This window comes from Chenopodium quinoa, unplaced genomic scaffold (assembly GCF_001683475.1).
Source record: "Chenopodium quinoa cultivar QQ74 unplaced genomic scaffold, ASM168347v1, whole genome shotgun sequence".
NCBI classification, from domain to species: domain Eukaryota; kingdom Viridiplantae; phylum Streptophyta; class Magnoliopsida; order Caryophyllales; family Amaranthaceae; genus Chenopodium; species Chenopodium quinoa.
The window spans coordinates 125,560-142,544 of NW_018742904.1; the positions used below are offsets into that span (position 1 = coordinate 125,560).

The window sequence follows — 16,985 nt, forward strand, 5'->3', positions numbered from 1 at the left end:
TAAATATCTTCTAATTGATTTTATTTGACCAAGTAAAATTGGTTACCTGCTTTTAAGGAGATCATATTCCTCGATCTTTGATCAACGTTCACTTTTGACTTACTCCGCAAGTTAAGGTATACGTGGGTTATGGGAGGAGTGGGAAATATGATTGAGGCTTCCCATCTCTCTATAAAAGGCATGCAACATATTCTGATTTGGTACAACTAACAACATTCAGTTTTAGAGCTTAAGTTTTCTAAGAGCATTTACGTTCAATATAAAAGAGTGCTGAGTTCCTTTCTGTCATAATCTTCTCTAGTGCATTAGGAAGAGTCTTGTAATTACATTTTGTAATTTGGGATTGGGGTTTGAGAGATTTGTAACTAAGAGACTTGAGTGAGTCTGTTAAAGAGTTGTAAGTGATTCAGAGTCGAATCAAGTTAGAGAGTTAAGCTGCGGTAGAGGGACCGTAGCTGGGGTACTTGAGTTCCTAGAGGAACTTGAGTGTAGGACGAAGCTTCACCTTTGTAAAAGAGTCTTTACATAGTGAAAATATTCGAAAAGCCTATCTCGTGTGTTCTCTCTTATCTTACATTGTTTAATTCCGCAAAAAGTTCACTATTTTTTATAGTCTACAATTCACCCCCCCTCTTGTAGTAGACATCAAACTATCAAAGTCAACATCATAATTAGTGGGATTTGAGGAGGTGAAGATTCCCTCAAAATACCCATTGATTATGCTTAAAAGATCATCCTCATCCGACTTCCATACTCCCCTTGTGTCCCGCAGCCCCTTGATATGATTTCTTTGTTGACGTTGCAACGTTTTGTGGTGGAAATACTTTATGTTTCTATCTCCTTCTCGAACCTCCTCCACCCTTGAACTCAAGTGCCAATAAGCCTCATGTTTTTCATGCAACATGTCAATATATTGTTCAAGATCATTGCACTCTTTACAACTCTCATCATCTACTGGCCGAGCTTGCGCTTGTTTGAGGGCAAATTCAGCTTCATTAATTTGTTTTCCCAGCTTGTTATGCATATCCCCACTCCACTTGGTTAATTTCAAACTCATCACTGCTACTTAACTAGGTACACTTGCAGGCATCAAACCCTCCCAAGCTGATTTTATAATCTCCTCACACCCATCTTCCATGAGCCAACATGTTTCGAACTTAAACCCATTCTTCTTTTTCTTTTTCTTTTTCGAGTTCGGAGTCATACAAGTGAGCAATATCGGCGCATGGTTAGACTTATACCTCAAAATGTGTTCAATTGTAGCTTCCTTGAACAAAGAGCACCAAGAAACCGAGGCCAAAAACCATTCTAATCTCTCTCGGATTCGAGAAGAAGGAGTTCTCCCACGTTCCCATGTATACCAAGAACCACTATATCCCATATCCCGCAAACCACAGTCAAAACTTCTCTAAAGTTCTACATTTCTTTTCTTTTTCCTTAAGCACCCCCTTTCCTCTCATCATAAGAAAGGATTTCATTAAAATTCCCCCCTAAAAGAATTGGTACCTCATCCTTACATAAGTGTCAAATAAGCTTCCAAGTTTGCTCTTTCTCCTTCGCTTTTGCCATCCATAAACCCCCGCAAATTGCCATTTTATGCAATTTCCCCTCTCTCCAAATGTCACCACATATATGATGTTGCGAGAAGTACATAAGTCGAAAATCAACACTCTCCCTCCAATACAAAACATAAGCCATCCAAACGACCCCTACTAGATACTCAAAATGCACTATCAAATCCCTAACCCCCTTTAAGATTTTCTACAACCTTCTTATCCACCATAGTCTCTGAAATAAAAAGTAACTCTGGGCAAAATTTATGACTCCATTTTTTAAGTCGTCGAACTGACTAGGGATTGGCCATTCCCTGACAGTTCTAAGCTAACACACTCATTGGGTGTGGCGGGTTGGCCATCACCAACCTCCACGATTGGCCCCACACCATCATTGCACAAAGTGTAGATTATTTTCTTTTGAATATGATGTTCTTGTCCCACTGTCTCACCACCTTCTCTTACCCGTCGCTTTCCACACTTTGCTAGCTCTTGGTTTTTCTTTTTGTATTCATCGTACCCCCACCTTCCCTAGCTACCCTTTTCCATTGTCTCATGCCACCTCGATCTCCTCACCTCTTCCCCAGGCACATGTAAGATTTGTGTCTCAAGATTCTCATATCCGCCTATATTACCCTCCCCTCCCTTAGTCACCAGCACCGTCTCACTCTTATCCACCTGAGCCGCGCTCTCATCTCCTTCCCCAATCTGTTCCTTCTCCGCTAAATTAATTTTTAGTGTCATGTTTTCTCCCTCCCCTGCACCCTCACTGCTCTCTACAGCATCCTTCACCATCAGCATATTATTTTTTACTCCCTTCCCTCCTTATCATCTTCTCTCAAATTTGCTTTTTTTTTTTTTTTTTTTTTTTTTTTTTTTTTTTTTTTTTTTTTGTAATAAAGAGCCTTCTCACTGCATTGCTTAACTCACCTTCATCACTCACTCCCTCATTTTTTAAAATGATAAAATTTGTACCGTGCCACGACACCTAGTGCCATGACGCAGTACCTTTTTCTTTCACAGCGCCTCATTTCTAGGGTTCCGTAGCTTACTCCATCATTTTTCTCTATAAATACGAGGCTCACTTATGAGTAACGGGGCATCAACACACATTCTCATTTCTCTCTCTCACATTCTAAGCCTTAAACCTATGCTCCTAATTACACCATTCCTTCCTAAGCACTCTAAGAAGTTCGTATAATACCCGAAATTCCATACTTAAGCCAACGTGTGAAAGGTAGAACTGATTGAGGGTTTGGACCAAATCAATTCTACTTTAATTTAATTTAATATCAAATTGATTTATAATTCTTTGAAGTTACAAATAGTTTATTCAAGATGTAGCCATCTAAAGAAGCACGGAACGTGAGTAATTCATTTACTTAATTACTCTTATTATTATTTTTATTGCTGGTATCATGTTTAGGTTTATTATTATACTTTTGATCATTTGACTAATGATATTATGGTTAAATTGCTTCCAATGTTATTGCTTATTTTATATATTTATTGATCACCATTTTGCAGGTTTAAAGGCCAGGGAATATGCAATTGAATATAACGACTAATAAGATAATTTGGACGATCGATTTAGGATCATTTTTTATCTTGTTATTAATTAAAGTTTGATAACTAATGTTTAGAATTATGTGTTGCATTAATATTCAACCAATTTAGCCTAATTTAGTTTGGAGTAAATTGAATCTTTGTTTGTATGCCTTTGAGATCGCAAGAAATACTTTTCATTATAAGAATCGAGTAGAGGCCAATATGGACAAATGTGACTTTGTGACTCACTTCGTAACATCATCCCCGATCCTCCTTTCGTGGTTTCGAACCATATGGAGTTAGTAATCTCATGGATTATGAATGGGGTGTAATCTTCATGGGTCAATCGTTGTTGCCTATCGTTGTCCCTTATTTGTGGTTGCCCTAAAAGATCCTTGAACGGTTTACAAGTTCCTTAAAAAACTTATTGGCGGCTCCCTACATTATTTGTTCCTAATCGTATATGTCAATTCTCACTTTCTATGATTGCCAAGCATATTTACACATGCTTGATTAGGCGCGCTTTGAACGACGCCTACACTATAAGATCGTATTTGTTTGTGATTGTGTATACATGTTAATATCTAATTATGTTATCAAATTATTATAGGTGAGATACGTTAATGTAGAGTATCTCTATTTTGTATGCTTACAAATTATAAATTTAAAATCCTTTTTAGTAGGAAACAAACAATACATTTTACAGATTAATGAATAAAGATTGTAGGAAATATACATTTTATAGATTAACGATTTAAAAAATATTTTATTTATTTAAAGTTGTTGTTATTGTTCGATTTTTTAGGCTGCATTTTTTTATTATTTTTTTATTTTTATAAACAATTATCTTATTAATTTTAAGGAAAAAAAAAAGATTTTGGCGAGAAAATCTTGTACTTTTGGGATAATGTTGGTGATTACTATAGTATATGGTATTGATTGTTTATTATTTCTCGCTCTCTTCTCCTTTTCTTCTCTTCACTAGGAGCATTACCATCCATTGTCAATAACAAAGTGCCATCCGATTTTGCTCTCCACATGTTCCTTGTTGGTTTTCAATTTAAAGGTTCTTCTCTTACAATGAAGCATGGAGTTAAGTGTTTTACTAGTTCATTTGAAGCAAAATTGTATATATTATAAGGGTTATTTGTGCTATTTGGGGGTAATTAGGTTGATGTGATTTATGCGTTATTTAGGGGAATTGAGTAGTGAATAAAATAAAACTTATTGTTTGATTGGTATTTTACTTTTTAAAACAGGATTTTTTTTTTTTTTTTTATTTTTTTCTTTTATGTAGCTTTCATTTTAGATTAGGGAATTTGTTCAGCACGTAGATAAAATGAAAATTATTTTGGAGATTTTTGGATGATGTCCTTCGGGAGATAGACTTGAATGCTGCAAACCTAACGTTCGATAAGAGCACCACGAATATCCGGTTTGCCAAAATGTTGGCTTTCGACGATCAAGTTATATTAGTGATCGGAAACATAAAAGGTAGAGAGCGAAAGTAGAGATGTTAGAGTGTTTTTTGGGCAATAGCCTGGAATATGATATTGAAACTTGCCATATCAATTAATGATTAGGGTTTAGGATAGTGTCCCTTATTTGCATGCACTAAGGTTTTGTGCCCTAAAAATGTGGATCTTGATTGGTTGCACAATATGTGTGTACTAAATGTCATGGGCAGTGTTGTTTTATGATGTTTCTTTCGAGATTTGGGCATTTACTGCTTTCATGGGTTTCATCATTAGGTGAACCCTCTATTGCCTCATGTCAGGCACAATTTGGCTTTTAAGGCCTAGCTGGCTGACACGTGTTGCTATATAACTAGGCCACTTGGGTCACGTGGCCTTGGTATCTTTACCCTAAACAAATATGATGTAAATTTAAATGTTTTACTTTCAACGTTGGGTATTTAGAATATTCGTTGTTGTTTTATCAACCTAATCGAAGAATTCATTTTCTTAATTGCCCATGAATATAATAACCAAAGATGTTTGAATGCATGTAGTTGAAATGGATGAATTGAGAATGGAATTACGAAATGAATTAACTAATGCAATTGAATGGGATGAATCTATTAACTTGATATGTTGTTTGATTGATTTAAAATTGTAATGTATTTTAATTCATGTTTTATGTATGAATGTATCTACATGCATGTATTATTGTTGTTGAATTTGAGTTGAGTTGAGTGTCGTTGATTGAATTATATAAACACATTAGCTGAGTTAAAGTGTTTCAATTTGAACTAAGTTAATGTGGTTAAACAGACTTAATGTGTTTGAATCTGAACTAAGCTATAAAAAGGGTTTTTGGGGATTTTTTCCCCTATGGCTTGTTGCTGTAAATGGCATTTGTGAAATGGTTAAGTGGTGATGTTTTATTATCTGACTTTGGAGGTTTGGTGATTTGCTGGTGCAAGTAAGGGGAGAGAAGGAGTGAGAAGCAAGGGCGAGGAAGAGGTGCAAAAGGTTAAGGGTAAATCAATAGCTCAGGTTGAGAAAAACTTGGATGAAACTGATAAATCAATGTTTGGAAGTGAAAGTAATTTTAAATCAAGAGATCAATCAGAATATGAAACTTATACTTCTGTGTGTAGTGATGATGTTAGTGTTCATAGTGATGGTTCTAGTATTTTTATTTTTTATTTTTATATAAGCTTTATCAAACTATTACACACTAGAAATAGTTCAACAGAACATTAATTAAATAAGCTAAACTAGCTCTTACAAACTAACGAAAATAAAAACATAAAATTGAAAACTTCTTGTTCGAAGGGTCTCCCTTGCTTGAATGAAACCAACTCCACATGTCTTAGATCGTACTTTTGAATTGTCGTTGCTAGAACTAGCAAAATAGTTGATAGTTGGACGGATAATAACTTTTGTTGTTGATGAGCCAACACTCAAAGGGTTACATAACAAACATTGGACATGGACTAAAGGCAAAAGAGATGGTAAAAAGAGAATGTCAAGACTAATAAGTGTGAAAGGAGACCTTGTGACTTGGTGCCTTGAACGAGCAATTTTTGTCTTTCCTCAACTGGAGAGATTACATATTATCTTAAAAGTTTTTTTTTTAATTATTTTTTTATTATATATATATATATATATATATATATATATATATATATGTTAAACTGAAATAAATTATTCATAATTGGTTAAAATTTATTATAAATGGATCTTGTTTTAAAACATATATATATATATATATATATATATATTTATGTTAAACTGAAATAAATTATTCATAATTGGTTAAAATTTATTATAAATGGATCTTGTTTTAAAACATTTTTTAAAATTAATTTATAAAGCAAAAATTACAATTTCATAAGAAATGTGGTGAAAATTATAAATTATTTTTATGTATGTGAAAGATTTAAAATTAAATTCTATTGAAAATAACTTTTTTATTCTAATTATTTATCCTATATCGCTTATGTACAAGACATCTAACTTGACATGTTTATGCATAGTTTTGCCTATATGATGCGACACTTGGTATAGACTAGAGCACCAAGTGTCGCTGTTTTGTGGCTTGGTTGTGTGATTCAGCTTTATTTATTAGTGATATATGATATTATATTGCGTGATATGATATCATATGATATGAAATGATATGATAAATGATTTACTTTGACTCAATATGTGTATGGCTACTGTGACTCAATGTGATTCTTTTATGGTGATTTTTTATCAGATAGGATTTGTTTCAATAATATAAAATGTTAGAAAACAATAATTTTACAATTGGTGACACATCACATAATTAGAGATATCAAATGAAATAAATCATAATTTATGTGAAATAAAATGATAGGTTAATATTCAATATGATTACATGAATATGGCTGGTTCAATTCATTTGGGTGAATAAATTATTTTTAACAGATATGATTTGTTTTAATAAAATCAAATTTTAAAAATAATTGGATGACAATAATATAGGTGACACATTACATAATTGGAGATAGTAATGGAAATAAATCATAATTCATATGAAATAAAAATGATTTGATATATATTCAATATGATTATATGAATACAGCTGGTGCGAATCTTTTAGGAGAATGAACTATTTTATCCGATATAATTTGTTTCGATAAAAGAAAGATTTTCAGAAATAAAATCACAATACTGCAACCCTAGTCAATCAAACCAATCAAGATAACGCTGCTTAAAAATAATTCTCATGAGTTTTTCTTTCAATCGCATAATTAATATAAATGGCGGTGGTAACTCCTCTTCCTCTTAATAGTAGTAGTTTATCCTCAATTCTTCATTACATTTCTTTTTGTTTCATCATCAATATTGTCTCTCTTAGTTTCAAGTTGTTCTTTCATTCATGCTCAACAAAAGAATTATTCTCCTCATCTCATAAAAAAGAGTACTATACTTTTCCCTTTTTTTTTTTTGATTTTTTTTCTTTTAGTTATTTCATTTCTTTGCATCATCTATTTGAATGAAGTTGGGTTCAAAAAGTACTGGCACCATTGTCGTCAAATCAACTGCCACCTAAAATCTCTCCTCATTCTGCCACCTTAACCTAAACCCTAACCACCACAACAACCACCTTCTTTCACTCCTCTGACCACCGCCAAAAATGTTCTGACTTCGCCGCCATAACCAGACCTTCCATTTTTTCTCTCTCCTCCAAAACTTCCATGCTTCCTGAAATGGGATCTGTTGCCCCATTTCCAGACCTTAATCTCGTACCTGACCCACGTGTCGCTTCCTCCGCTCTCCCTTCAACTTCAGCCGCTGTTATCGCGCCACCTGCGCCAGCGACAACGTTCCGTCGTCCGAAGTTGGAAATCCGGGTCAAATCTGAACCTATCGATGACCCCATTTCGGAGATTGAAACGCCGGATTTAATCCCCAGCTCGCCTCCGTCAAATGACTTTGCTCTGGAGCCGTCTCCGTCTTCGACCAACGAGGAATCGAATGTGTACTCGGAATTCTACCGCATTTCGGAGATGTTTCATTCGGCTTTTGGGCATCGAATGCCAGGGCAAGGGGAGCTGCAGCAGGCGCAGCAGCAGCAGCCGTTGGACTCTAATTCGGGGGCAATTGTTGCTGTCCCAAGTGAGGAGAATCAGTTTTCGGCATTGGCTGTTGCTGCCCCGAATCAGCTCAGGCGTCAGCAGAAGCGGTCTAATGAGCTTGTTAGAGTTACTAACCTGAGTGTGGAGGATCAGAGGTACTTCAGGGATATAGTGAGGCGAACTCGAATGCTTTACGACGCGTTGAGGATCTATACAATGACGGAGGAAGAGAGGAGGAGCGGTCCAGGGGCCGGGAGAAGAGCTCGTGGCGATTTACGGGCAGCTACATTGATGAGGGATCGTGGGCTATGGCTTAATAGGGATAAGAGGATTGTTGGGTCGATTCCTGGAGTGTTCATTGGAGACTTGTTCTATTTTAGAATGGAGCTTTGTGTGGTTGGGTTACATGGGCAGTCACAAGCTGGAATTGATTACTTGCCTTCGAGCCAGAGTTCGAATGGCGAACCGATTGCAACGAGTATCATTGTATCTGGTGGGTATGAAGATGATGAAGATGCTGGGGATGTGTTGATTTATACAGGGCATGGCGGGCTCGATAAGCTTCACAGGATGGTCAATCACCAGAAGCTTGAAGGAGGTAATTTGGCTTTAGAAAGAAGTATGCATTATGGTATTGAAATTAGAGTGATTAGGGGTCTTAAATATGAGGGTAGTCTTACTACTAAAATTTATGTTTATGATGGTTTATATAAAGTTGTTGAGTCTTGGTTTGATGTTGGTAGATCTGGTTATGGTGTGTATAAGTTCAAGCTTTTAAGAATTGAGGGTCAACCTGAAATGGGTAGTACCCTATTGAAATTGGCTCAAAGCTTGAGGACTAGGGCACTGCAGGTTAGGCCTGTGGGGTATCTTAGTCTTGACCTTTCGATGAAGAAGGAGAATGTGCCCATCTTTGTTTTTAATGATATTGATGCCGACAATGACCCGTTGTACTATGATTATTGCCCCACGGCAATTTTCCCTGCTTTTGTGTATTCAGGGGGAACTATGGGGTGCAGTTGTATTACTAGTTGTCATGATGGGTGTTTGTGTGCAATGAAGAATGGAGGGGAGATTGCTTATGATAATAATGGTTTTTTGCTTAGAGGGAAACCTTTAGTATTTGAATGTAACAACAATTGTGGTTGTCCTCCTAGTTGCAGAAATCGTGTGAGCCAGAAGGGGCTGAAGCATAGATTGGAAGTGTTTAGGTCCAGGGAAACAGGTTGGGGAGTTCGGACTTTAGACTTGATACATGCTGGTGCATTTATCTGTGAATATGCCGGGCTTATTCTTACAAGGGAGCAGGCTCAAGTTTTCTCCATGAATGGAGACACACTTATATATCCTGGCCGGTTTACAGAAAAGTGGGCTGAATGGGGGGATCTAACCCAAATATATCCTGGTTATGTGACGCCAACATATCCGTCTATTCCTCCATTGGATATTGCCATGGATGTTTCCAAAATGCGAAATGTTGCTTGCTACATAAGCCATAGCACTTGTCCCAATGTGATGGTGCAGTTGGTGCTTTATGATCATAACAACATTTTGTTTCCTCATCTTATGCTATTTGCAATGGAGAACATCCCCCCGATGCGGGAACTTAGCCTTGATTATGGTGTCGCTGATGAATACACTGGAAAGCTCTCAATCTGCAACTAGATTTGTTTTTTTCTCAGCTGTCCCATCTTTGGATGTGGTGCAGTGAAGTGCGTTGAGAATATGATGCAGTAAGGTAATTTTTCTGTCTTCTATTTTCTTTTCCTGTCTCTAATTGGCAATAGTTATAGTTCACATGCGTTGTACTATCAATCCTTTTTCATTCTTTTACAGTTTTAATTCCTGTAGTTTTGGGATGTGTATTCTGTCGTGTTGTGTTCAAGCATTTTCTCATATCTGATGGAACTTTATCTGGAATTATACAATATCTAAAATTAATTGCACAAATAAATTTCAGGTCTGTTTATGTTATGAATTTCATCTTGATTTGGACTTCGTGGAATGCCCAACATGCTGGTTGATTGCTGTATATTTGCTTAAGCAGTCACAAGCTTGCTAATGATTATAGCCATTATTTAATCTTCTTATTTTTATGCTTTACTTTTCTATCTCCTGCCGTGTTCAAAAAAGGAGAAAGGCCATATGGCTAATTGATATTACATTTGTGTATATTTAAAGGCCAATTTTTTATAATTTTATCTTTTCTTGCATTTTTAAAATTTTTTTCTCGTTCGTTCCTTTTTGGTGCTGCTTAACATGAACATTGATACCACATTGAATAAGTGGGGAATGTTATTATTATCTTACTTCTGACTAACTCATGACTAGCAGTAATTCCATTGTGCAAGAACCACATTTAGAAGCTTATGAGTTATGACGGATGATGAGCTACACTTATCAATTTGCCCCCTGTGCTGTTAAAATTTCTGTGTGAACTTTAGAATCACCTGACTCTAAATCCAAATAATGCAAGCGTCCTGTCAGAATTGAAATGTTATAAGATCTTCAGATCCTACTCAAATAATTTTTTTAAGACCTTTGTATGTTTAAGTCTCCTATATATGCTATGGTCATAATTTATAATGTATCTCGGAGGATGACCATCATAAATCAATTTATTTATTTTTTTCTGCGATGTAAAGAGAGTTGTGTGAGGAAATGGCATGTAAATGTTGTCATATCCAGTAAGTTTACTTCCTCCACCTTTTTGTGCTGTCATTCCGCCATATTACAAAGTATGAATAATATGATTGGTAGGCCTCAATTATCAAAATTTTAGCAGTGTGCAAACATTCAAAGTAGTTTTTTGAACTTTAAAGTCCAATAGGGCATATCAAAATCAATGTCAAATTCACTTTTCATCCACATGTCTAAGATTGCTTTACGTGGCTGTTAGATTGGAAACTGCCTTTTTTTATTCACTCTCTCCTGTTACACTCCTTTCCCACTGGCCAAATTTGAAGTTCAAGCCCTTGGGTTTAGTTGCTAAGCTTATGAGCTTTCAGATTGAAATACGCTGAATAATCTTTTTGAAGAAAATGATTTTGGAGAAATTGTCTTCCAATTTGTTTTTGATGTGAATTTGGTCTCAAGATGGCTATCTGGTTTAGTTGATCCCTTTGCTTGAGGAAATGTAGGTTCTGAGCTCATATTCCGATTTACTCCCTCGTTCCCATCTTTATTGGGCGGTGGGCACATAGATTTAGGAGAGAATTGTTGGTGGCCTTTTTGAGTAATGGTGGATAAAAAAAATTGGAGTGTAGTGTTTGTTATATTTTTATTGATATGAGAGAAAGTGTTGGGCTTTTGAGTAAAGATGAATAAATAATGAAGAAGTTGACGATAGATTAAAGCATTACAGAGTATATTATTTGGTGAACCACTGTACCCAACATAATTTGTATGAGATGTTTATTTGGGATAAATTTAAAGGGAGAAACAGGATTTATTTGGGGGATTGTAGTTGGTTTGTTGCATTGCTCTCTATGTAAATATGCAGACTTTACAAGATGCATCATGACAAACATTCCCTTAAAAATGTATAAATAAAAGCTTGCAGCCATAAGTTTAGTATTAGAAAGCTCTCTAGATTTGTTCTTGACTGAGCTGCTCTTCTTACTAGTAACTCTTGAATGGGAAAAAAGTATTTGTAATGCAACACAGCCACACCTGGACAAATCTGAAACAAAAACACTCTAAATAATCAGTAATCGATTCTGGCATAAGATATATATAATTAAGTAATACTTCCCTCTATTTCTTTATAGTTGCAATTCTTCCCTAAAATAAAAATGTCACAAAAGTTGCAACACACTATAAAAGGAAGGTTTTTATGGTAAAAATTGTACTATTACCTTTATTTAAAGCACATGGCCTACTTAATTATATGCAAGTTACTGGCTGTACTTGCGGTGCCGAAATGAAATTACAAGAAAGGGAAAGAAAGACAAAACAGGAAAAACAGTAATAGAGGATTTGAGAGCAATGTAGAGCAGTAATAGGGGCTGTATTAATTAGCCAGAGTAACCAATCAATACAAGCAGACCTTCTTTTGAGAGGAAGGCACTCTCCCAATTACTTCTCAATTTTTTGGATGTCTTCACTACTCCCCTGGCTGGATTATTTATACTAATTACCAACTCCTTACATTCATTCCCCCTAATCATAACAGAAAATATTCCCTAAACCAAAAGGACTAATAAACCCCTCTAGGATAATAACAGAACACAATCTTTATTTAATAAGCATAACAGAAAAGTGACAGCTCAGCACAACTCCCTGAATTTTCTGTTAACCTCCTTGCTTCTTCTTGCGTCTAAAATATGTGGCAATGATTGGAGGCCTCGACCCATTCCTAGCATTATATTCCTAACAACCGCTTAACCCCATTTTAAGTGTATTATATCATGTGACGTCCACTTTTCCTAAATACCGTGATAAAGTGTGTGTTGTAACTATAAAGAAACGGAGGAAGTATACTTTTGAACTTTTATTACAAAACAATGGCACAAACACCGGAAATTCTGCTGTCAACTGGCTGTGAAACAAGTATATGCACAAGGCAGAAACTCAAACTTGGACATGGTAATTCTGTGCCTTTATTGGGAATACTGTTGTTGAGTGAGTAAAGAAAGGTCAACCTCCTTACAAAATACAACACAGATTTAGAACCTGGGAAGTGGAGATGTGATGCTGTTGGGGTTTAATTTTATGGAATGAACGATCCTTTCTATGTATCTTTTTGAAGTGGTAGTTGTTGTCGTTTTGGGAAAGGATTTCACAGTTTTGGGCACATATGAAGTGGGCATGAAAACATTTGAGATTTCTTTAATAAAGAAAGAAAAGAATTTGGATTGAAAGCACCTTTGAAAATATCTTAGATTTTTGTTTCAAGAATAGGAGTTTGAGATGAAATATCGGAAATAATAATGTGGGCACATGCTAGGATGTTTTTAGTCTGTTTTGATTATGTAGGACTCTGATGCCGGCCTTGTTGGTCATTTTAGAAGCTGAAAAACCTCTATATAGCAACTATCATGTTTTCGAGTGTTTTGACACCAGATCCATGTGGTGGGCTCTCGTCTAGTGGGGCAAGGGCACTGGTCTTGTGCAGACAAAGCTTGTGAGCACATAGCGTAGGGAAAATAAGGATGATGGATACTCTTGGTCACAGCGACAATACTGGGGTCAAGGGCTGATCAGGGCTTGTGATGGTTGAGCAAGTCAAGGGTAGATTGGGGCTTGTGACGGCTGAGCAAGTCGAGGTGGGCACAAGCGGAACAGTCAACGAATTTATCTGTTTTAAGGGTCTCTTGTGACTATCCGTTTTGGTGCTTTATACATGTGACAGAATAATGTCTATAAAGGCCTACAACATCACAAAAGTTTTAAATTAATAAGCAACAATGAGTAGGAAGTTTAGATTTCGTTAATCTCTTGCTCCCTAAAGAGCTTTATTTTGGAATTACAATGTTTTCCTAATGAATGCTGGATTGAATTACACATAATAATTCTACCTAGAGCCTTGAAATGTCCTAGAAAGCATTGAATAAGATGTCATGTTAAAAACTTCTTCATTATAAATGTGATTGATTTGCACAAGGATAATCATACTTGGAGCTTATTATATTATATAGTGATTATATTCCATTGCTGTTTATTATTAGCCTCAGTGTTCCACCTGTAAAGATAATACAGAAAAATCATTTTTGTGCACCTTTAAAACAACCAAGCTAAATCCTAGAATGGCGAAAGTATCAAATCTCCTGCTACTTCACAACAAAAAGGAAGTGGTGAAGAATGTGTAAGTTTGTTTAATTGTATACTCAGTCAATTGTGTTCTCACAGTAAACAAAGGTTTTAGCATAACATTGTTGCCAAGTTCTCATGCTGATGGCTTACCATCAGTGATCATGCAAATTTGATGGTTGTAAATTTTTTTTATTAGTTGCCCTTGCTGTCACCAAAGTAACACCTAAAGGAAACAAGCTCATATGTGCAGTCTGCCACATAAGAGGATATATTGTAGGAAGATTTAAGGGGTGTAAGGATCAGAGCTGTTGAGTGGTATTCTACGGTGAGTGATCTTTAAGGACCTCTTGATACAACTTGTAAAGGTTACTGTAGGTTGTAATCTTTTGTTGACTCGGAGCTGCATTATTGTGCTTCCGTCTTTACCACATTAGCAATTTACTCTTTGTTTTTGTTTTTTGTTTTTTGTTTTTTGTGTTTTTTTTTTTATTTATTTTATTTATTTTTTTTAATTTTTTTTTTCTACCCTGAAACAATCTACAATCGCGTGGAGTTCTTGTCTAAATTTTTTAGATTCCCATGGTGCTCAAGTGATAAGTTTAAATTTGCTCTTTCTTTTTGGAGAAATATTCTTGAATTTCAGTGAAACTGATGGTCATAGGAGTATGTTATAATTTACTATGCATTCTATGTGTTTAATGCTTTGTGTGGAATTTTTTTGTGAATCCTTTATCAATATGTAGGCTTATCTTCTATGTTGCCTAGACTCGGATTTGGGTGTTGTGTCCGATACTCAAGATTGTATAAATTTCATATAAGGCAACTATATATTTGGGTATCACGTTGTGTCAAAGTGTCTGAGGATCCAACACTCGACACCTGACGTACTGCAGGGTTTCGGAGTAACATAGCTTAACTTATTTATTCTTGGTTAGCGATTGTAGTGTTCTTAAGTTGTTTCACATATGAATGCACATTGAATTTTTGTTTCTGATCATATGTTATTCTGGTAAGACTTCGGTGTTTCTCAATTATCTTTCTCACGTGCATGCTTAGTCTACATGAAGTAGACGACTAGGTGTTGTCCTAGGGTGGTGTTAAAGTGAAAGCTCATACATTATCAGCTGTTGCATTTATGCAGCTATATTTTGGAAGTTTGGAATCTTTGAGAATTGATTAAGCTATTATCGGAACCTATCGATGACTCTGCTGTGTACATCTGTGATATTTGCAACTGAAACCTTTCGTTTCTTCTTTAAGTCTCCTATTTATGCAGAGATACTGTTTCAGCTTCTTCTACTTATGGAGCAGAAGCTCGTTATTTCTTATTTGTACTTGGAGTCTATATCTAGACAAAGGTTTATCTTGAAAGAATTTAGTGACTTATAGAGCATAGATATTCAACAAGAATGTATTTGGTTATTGCTTTATTTCGATCCACAAAGATGTACATGCATCCAATGATCTAGTGAGATTGATTTAGCAATTCTTTTCGAACTAGGACGCTGACCTAACCTGAGAAGTATCGTAACTTATATAATACATTGTCAATTCTAGATACGTGTGTGTGTGCGCGCGCTAGAATAGCTTCTTATTGGTGGCTTGAGGTCAATGATGTGCTAAGAAAAGCTTCTTATTTGTAGCTTGAGGGTTCTTGGCTTTTCTTTCTTTGCTATACAAAGGATAGTGTTCGACTGCAATATTTTCTTTTCTTATTTTGTTGAGCATTGTTACCGGTGTGTGAATAACACTATACAAAGGATAGTGTTATTGCTTGCGATTGCATGAATCTAATGACTGAATTTGATATCATGCAAAATATATGTATGTTTCATTGTTGGAGGTGGTTGGGTGTCTTCTGTTGTCAAGTCATCCTAGGGCGCTCTTAAGTGATAGAATCACATAATAAGTGACTATTAGCATTTATTATTGTTGTGGTATTACTTTAGTGAATGGGCTATATTGGGATTAAATTTTTGGCCAGGTGCTTGTATTAGTAGACTTTGAATGAAGTTTGTTAGTTCTATGACATGATTTGTGTTCATGATAAGCAACAGCTTTTGGACAGTTGTGTATCCATGCATGTCATCATAGTTTGTACTGAACGGGCATGTTGGATTGTTTATCTATAGTATGTTGTCATAACAAATGATAGCTAATATCTGAGTCCTTTATATGCAGATCTACGTGGGTTTTTTGGGCTTTCACATCACACAATTTTGTTCAAATTTCCGGCAGTCGTCTTTTGCAATGTAAGATGGAAGACTTGACATGCCATTGGTTCACCAAGATGATAGTTGTTATGTTGGAATTTGGTTCTGCCACAATAGGTATACCTACCAATTTTTATTGACTTGGATGTTGTGGAGATGCTAAAACCAGTGATGGAATTTCGAAGAGTTGACAGAAATGGAGCTTCAGCAAATAGAATTGCAGTGCAGCTTAGTTTCTCGATGGAGATTGTTGCCTTTGCTGCACTACACTTCTCGAGGTAGTCATACTTACCCCTTTCAACAGCTTGTTTCAACCTAAGCAGAAATGTTTGTAGGCTGATAAGCAGGATTGTAATTCAGTATGTCGACTGTATATATGATGTTAAGATTGCACAAGTGTGTGTACAGTTAGTGATTGTGTTTATGCTTGGGGTAGGTGGTTCGACTAATCCCTCTGCTTAAGGGGTGCTCCATTTTGTCTGTCATCAGATGTGTAGGCGCGCAGGTCCTTGTAATTCCCGGAACTCCGGGAGGATGTCATGTAGTACTTTGTTTAAAAAAAAAATATAATCCTTCTAGATTTTAGACATTCCTTTGTCTTGCTGTATATATTTGTACAAAAAAATGGTTATTGTGATCTTAGGCTAAATGATCCAAAAATATATCTAACTTGTTTGATGTTACAAGTTTTATTTCAGAACAATGGCTTTATATTTCCATGATTTGGAAATAATTCACATTGTTTAAACCTCTAAAAAACAAGTATTAAATGTAATTTCATCAGATGTCCCTTGTAATAATTGTATGGTTAGTATTATGGAGTGATAATAATATGTTGGGAAATCTAGGAACATGTATTTAATC

General features: G+C 35.6%; 1 protein-coding gene across 2 annotated transcripts; it reads left to right on the top strand.

Annotated features, from left to right (window-relative positions):
* Positions 1-7,390: 7,390 nt before the first annotated feature.
* LOC110727304 (histone-lysine N-methyltransferase family member SUVH2-like) lies at positions 7,391-16,781 on the top strand. Of its 2 annotated transcripts, none has more exons than XM_021906866.1 (2): positions 7,391-9,892; positions 10,115-10,346. In XM_021906866.1, exon 1 carries the CDS (start codon positions 7,774-7,776, stop codon positions 9,817-9,819), a length of 2,046 nt encoding a protein of 681 aa, XP_021762558.1. In that variant the 5' UTR covers positions 7,391-7,773; the 3' UTR covers positions 9,820-9,892; positions 10,115-10,346. The 2 variants fall into 2 exon arrangements, with proteins under 2 accessions (XP_021762558.1, XP_021762557.1); XM_021906865.1 differs by lacking the exon at positions 10,115-10,346 and adding an exon at positions 16,090-16,781 and having other exon boundaries at positions 7,393-9,892.
* Positions 16,782-16,985: the final 204 nt, after the last annotated feature.

What these genes read in the sequence shown, in the direction of transcription:
- LOC110727304 (XM_021906866.1), top strand. Translation starts at nt 7,774, where the DNA reads ATGCTTCCTGAAATGGGATCTGTTGCCCCATTTCCAGACCTTAATCTC.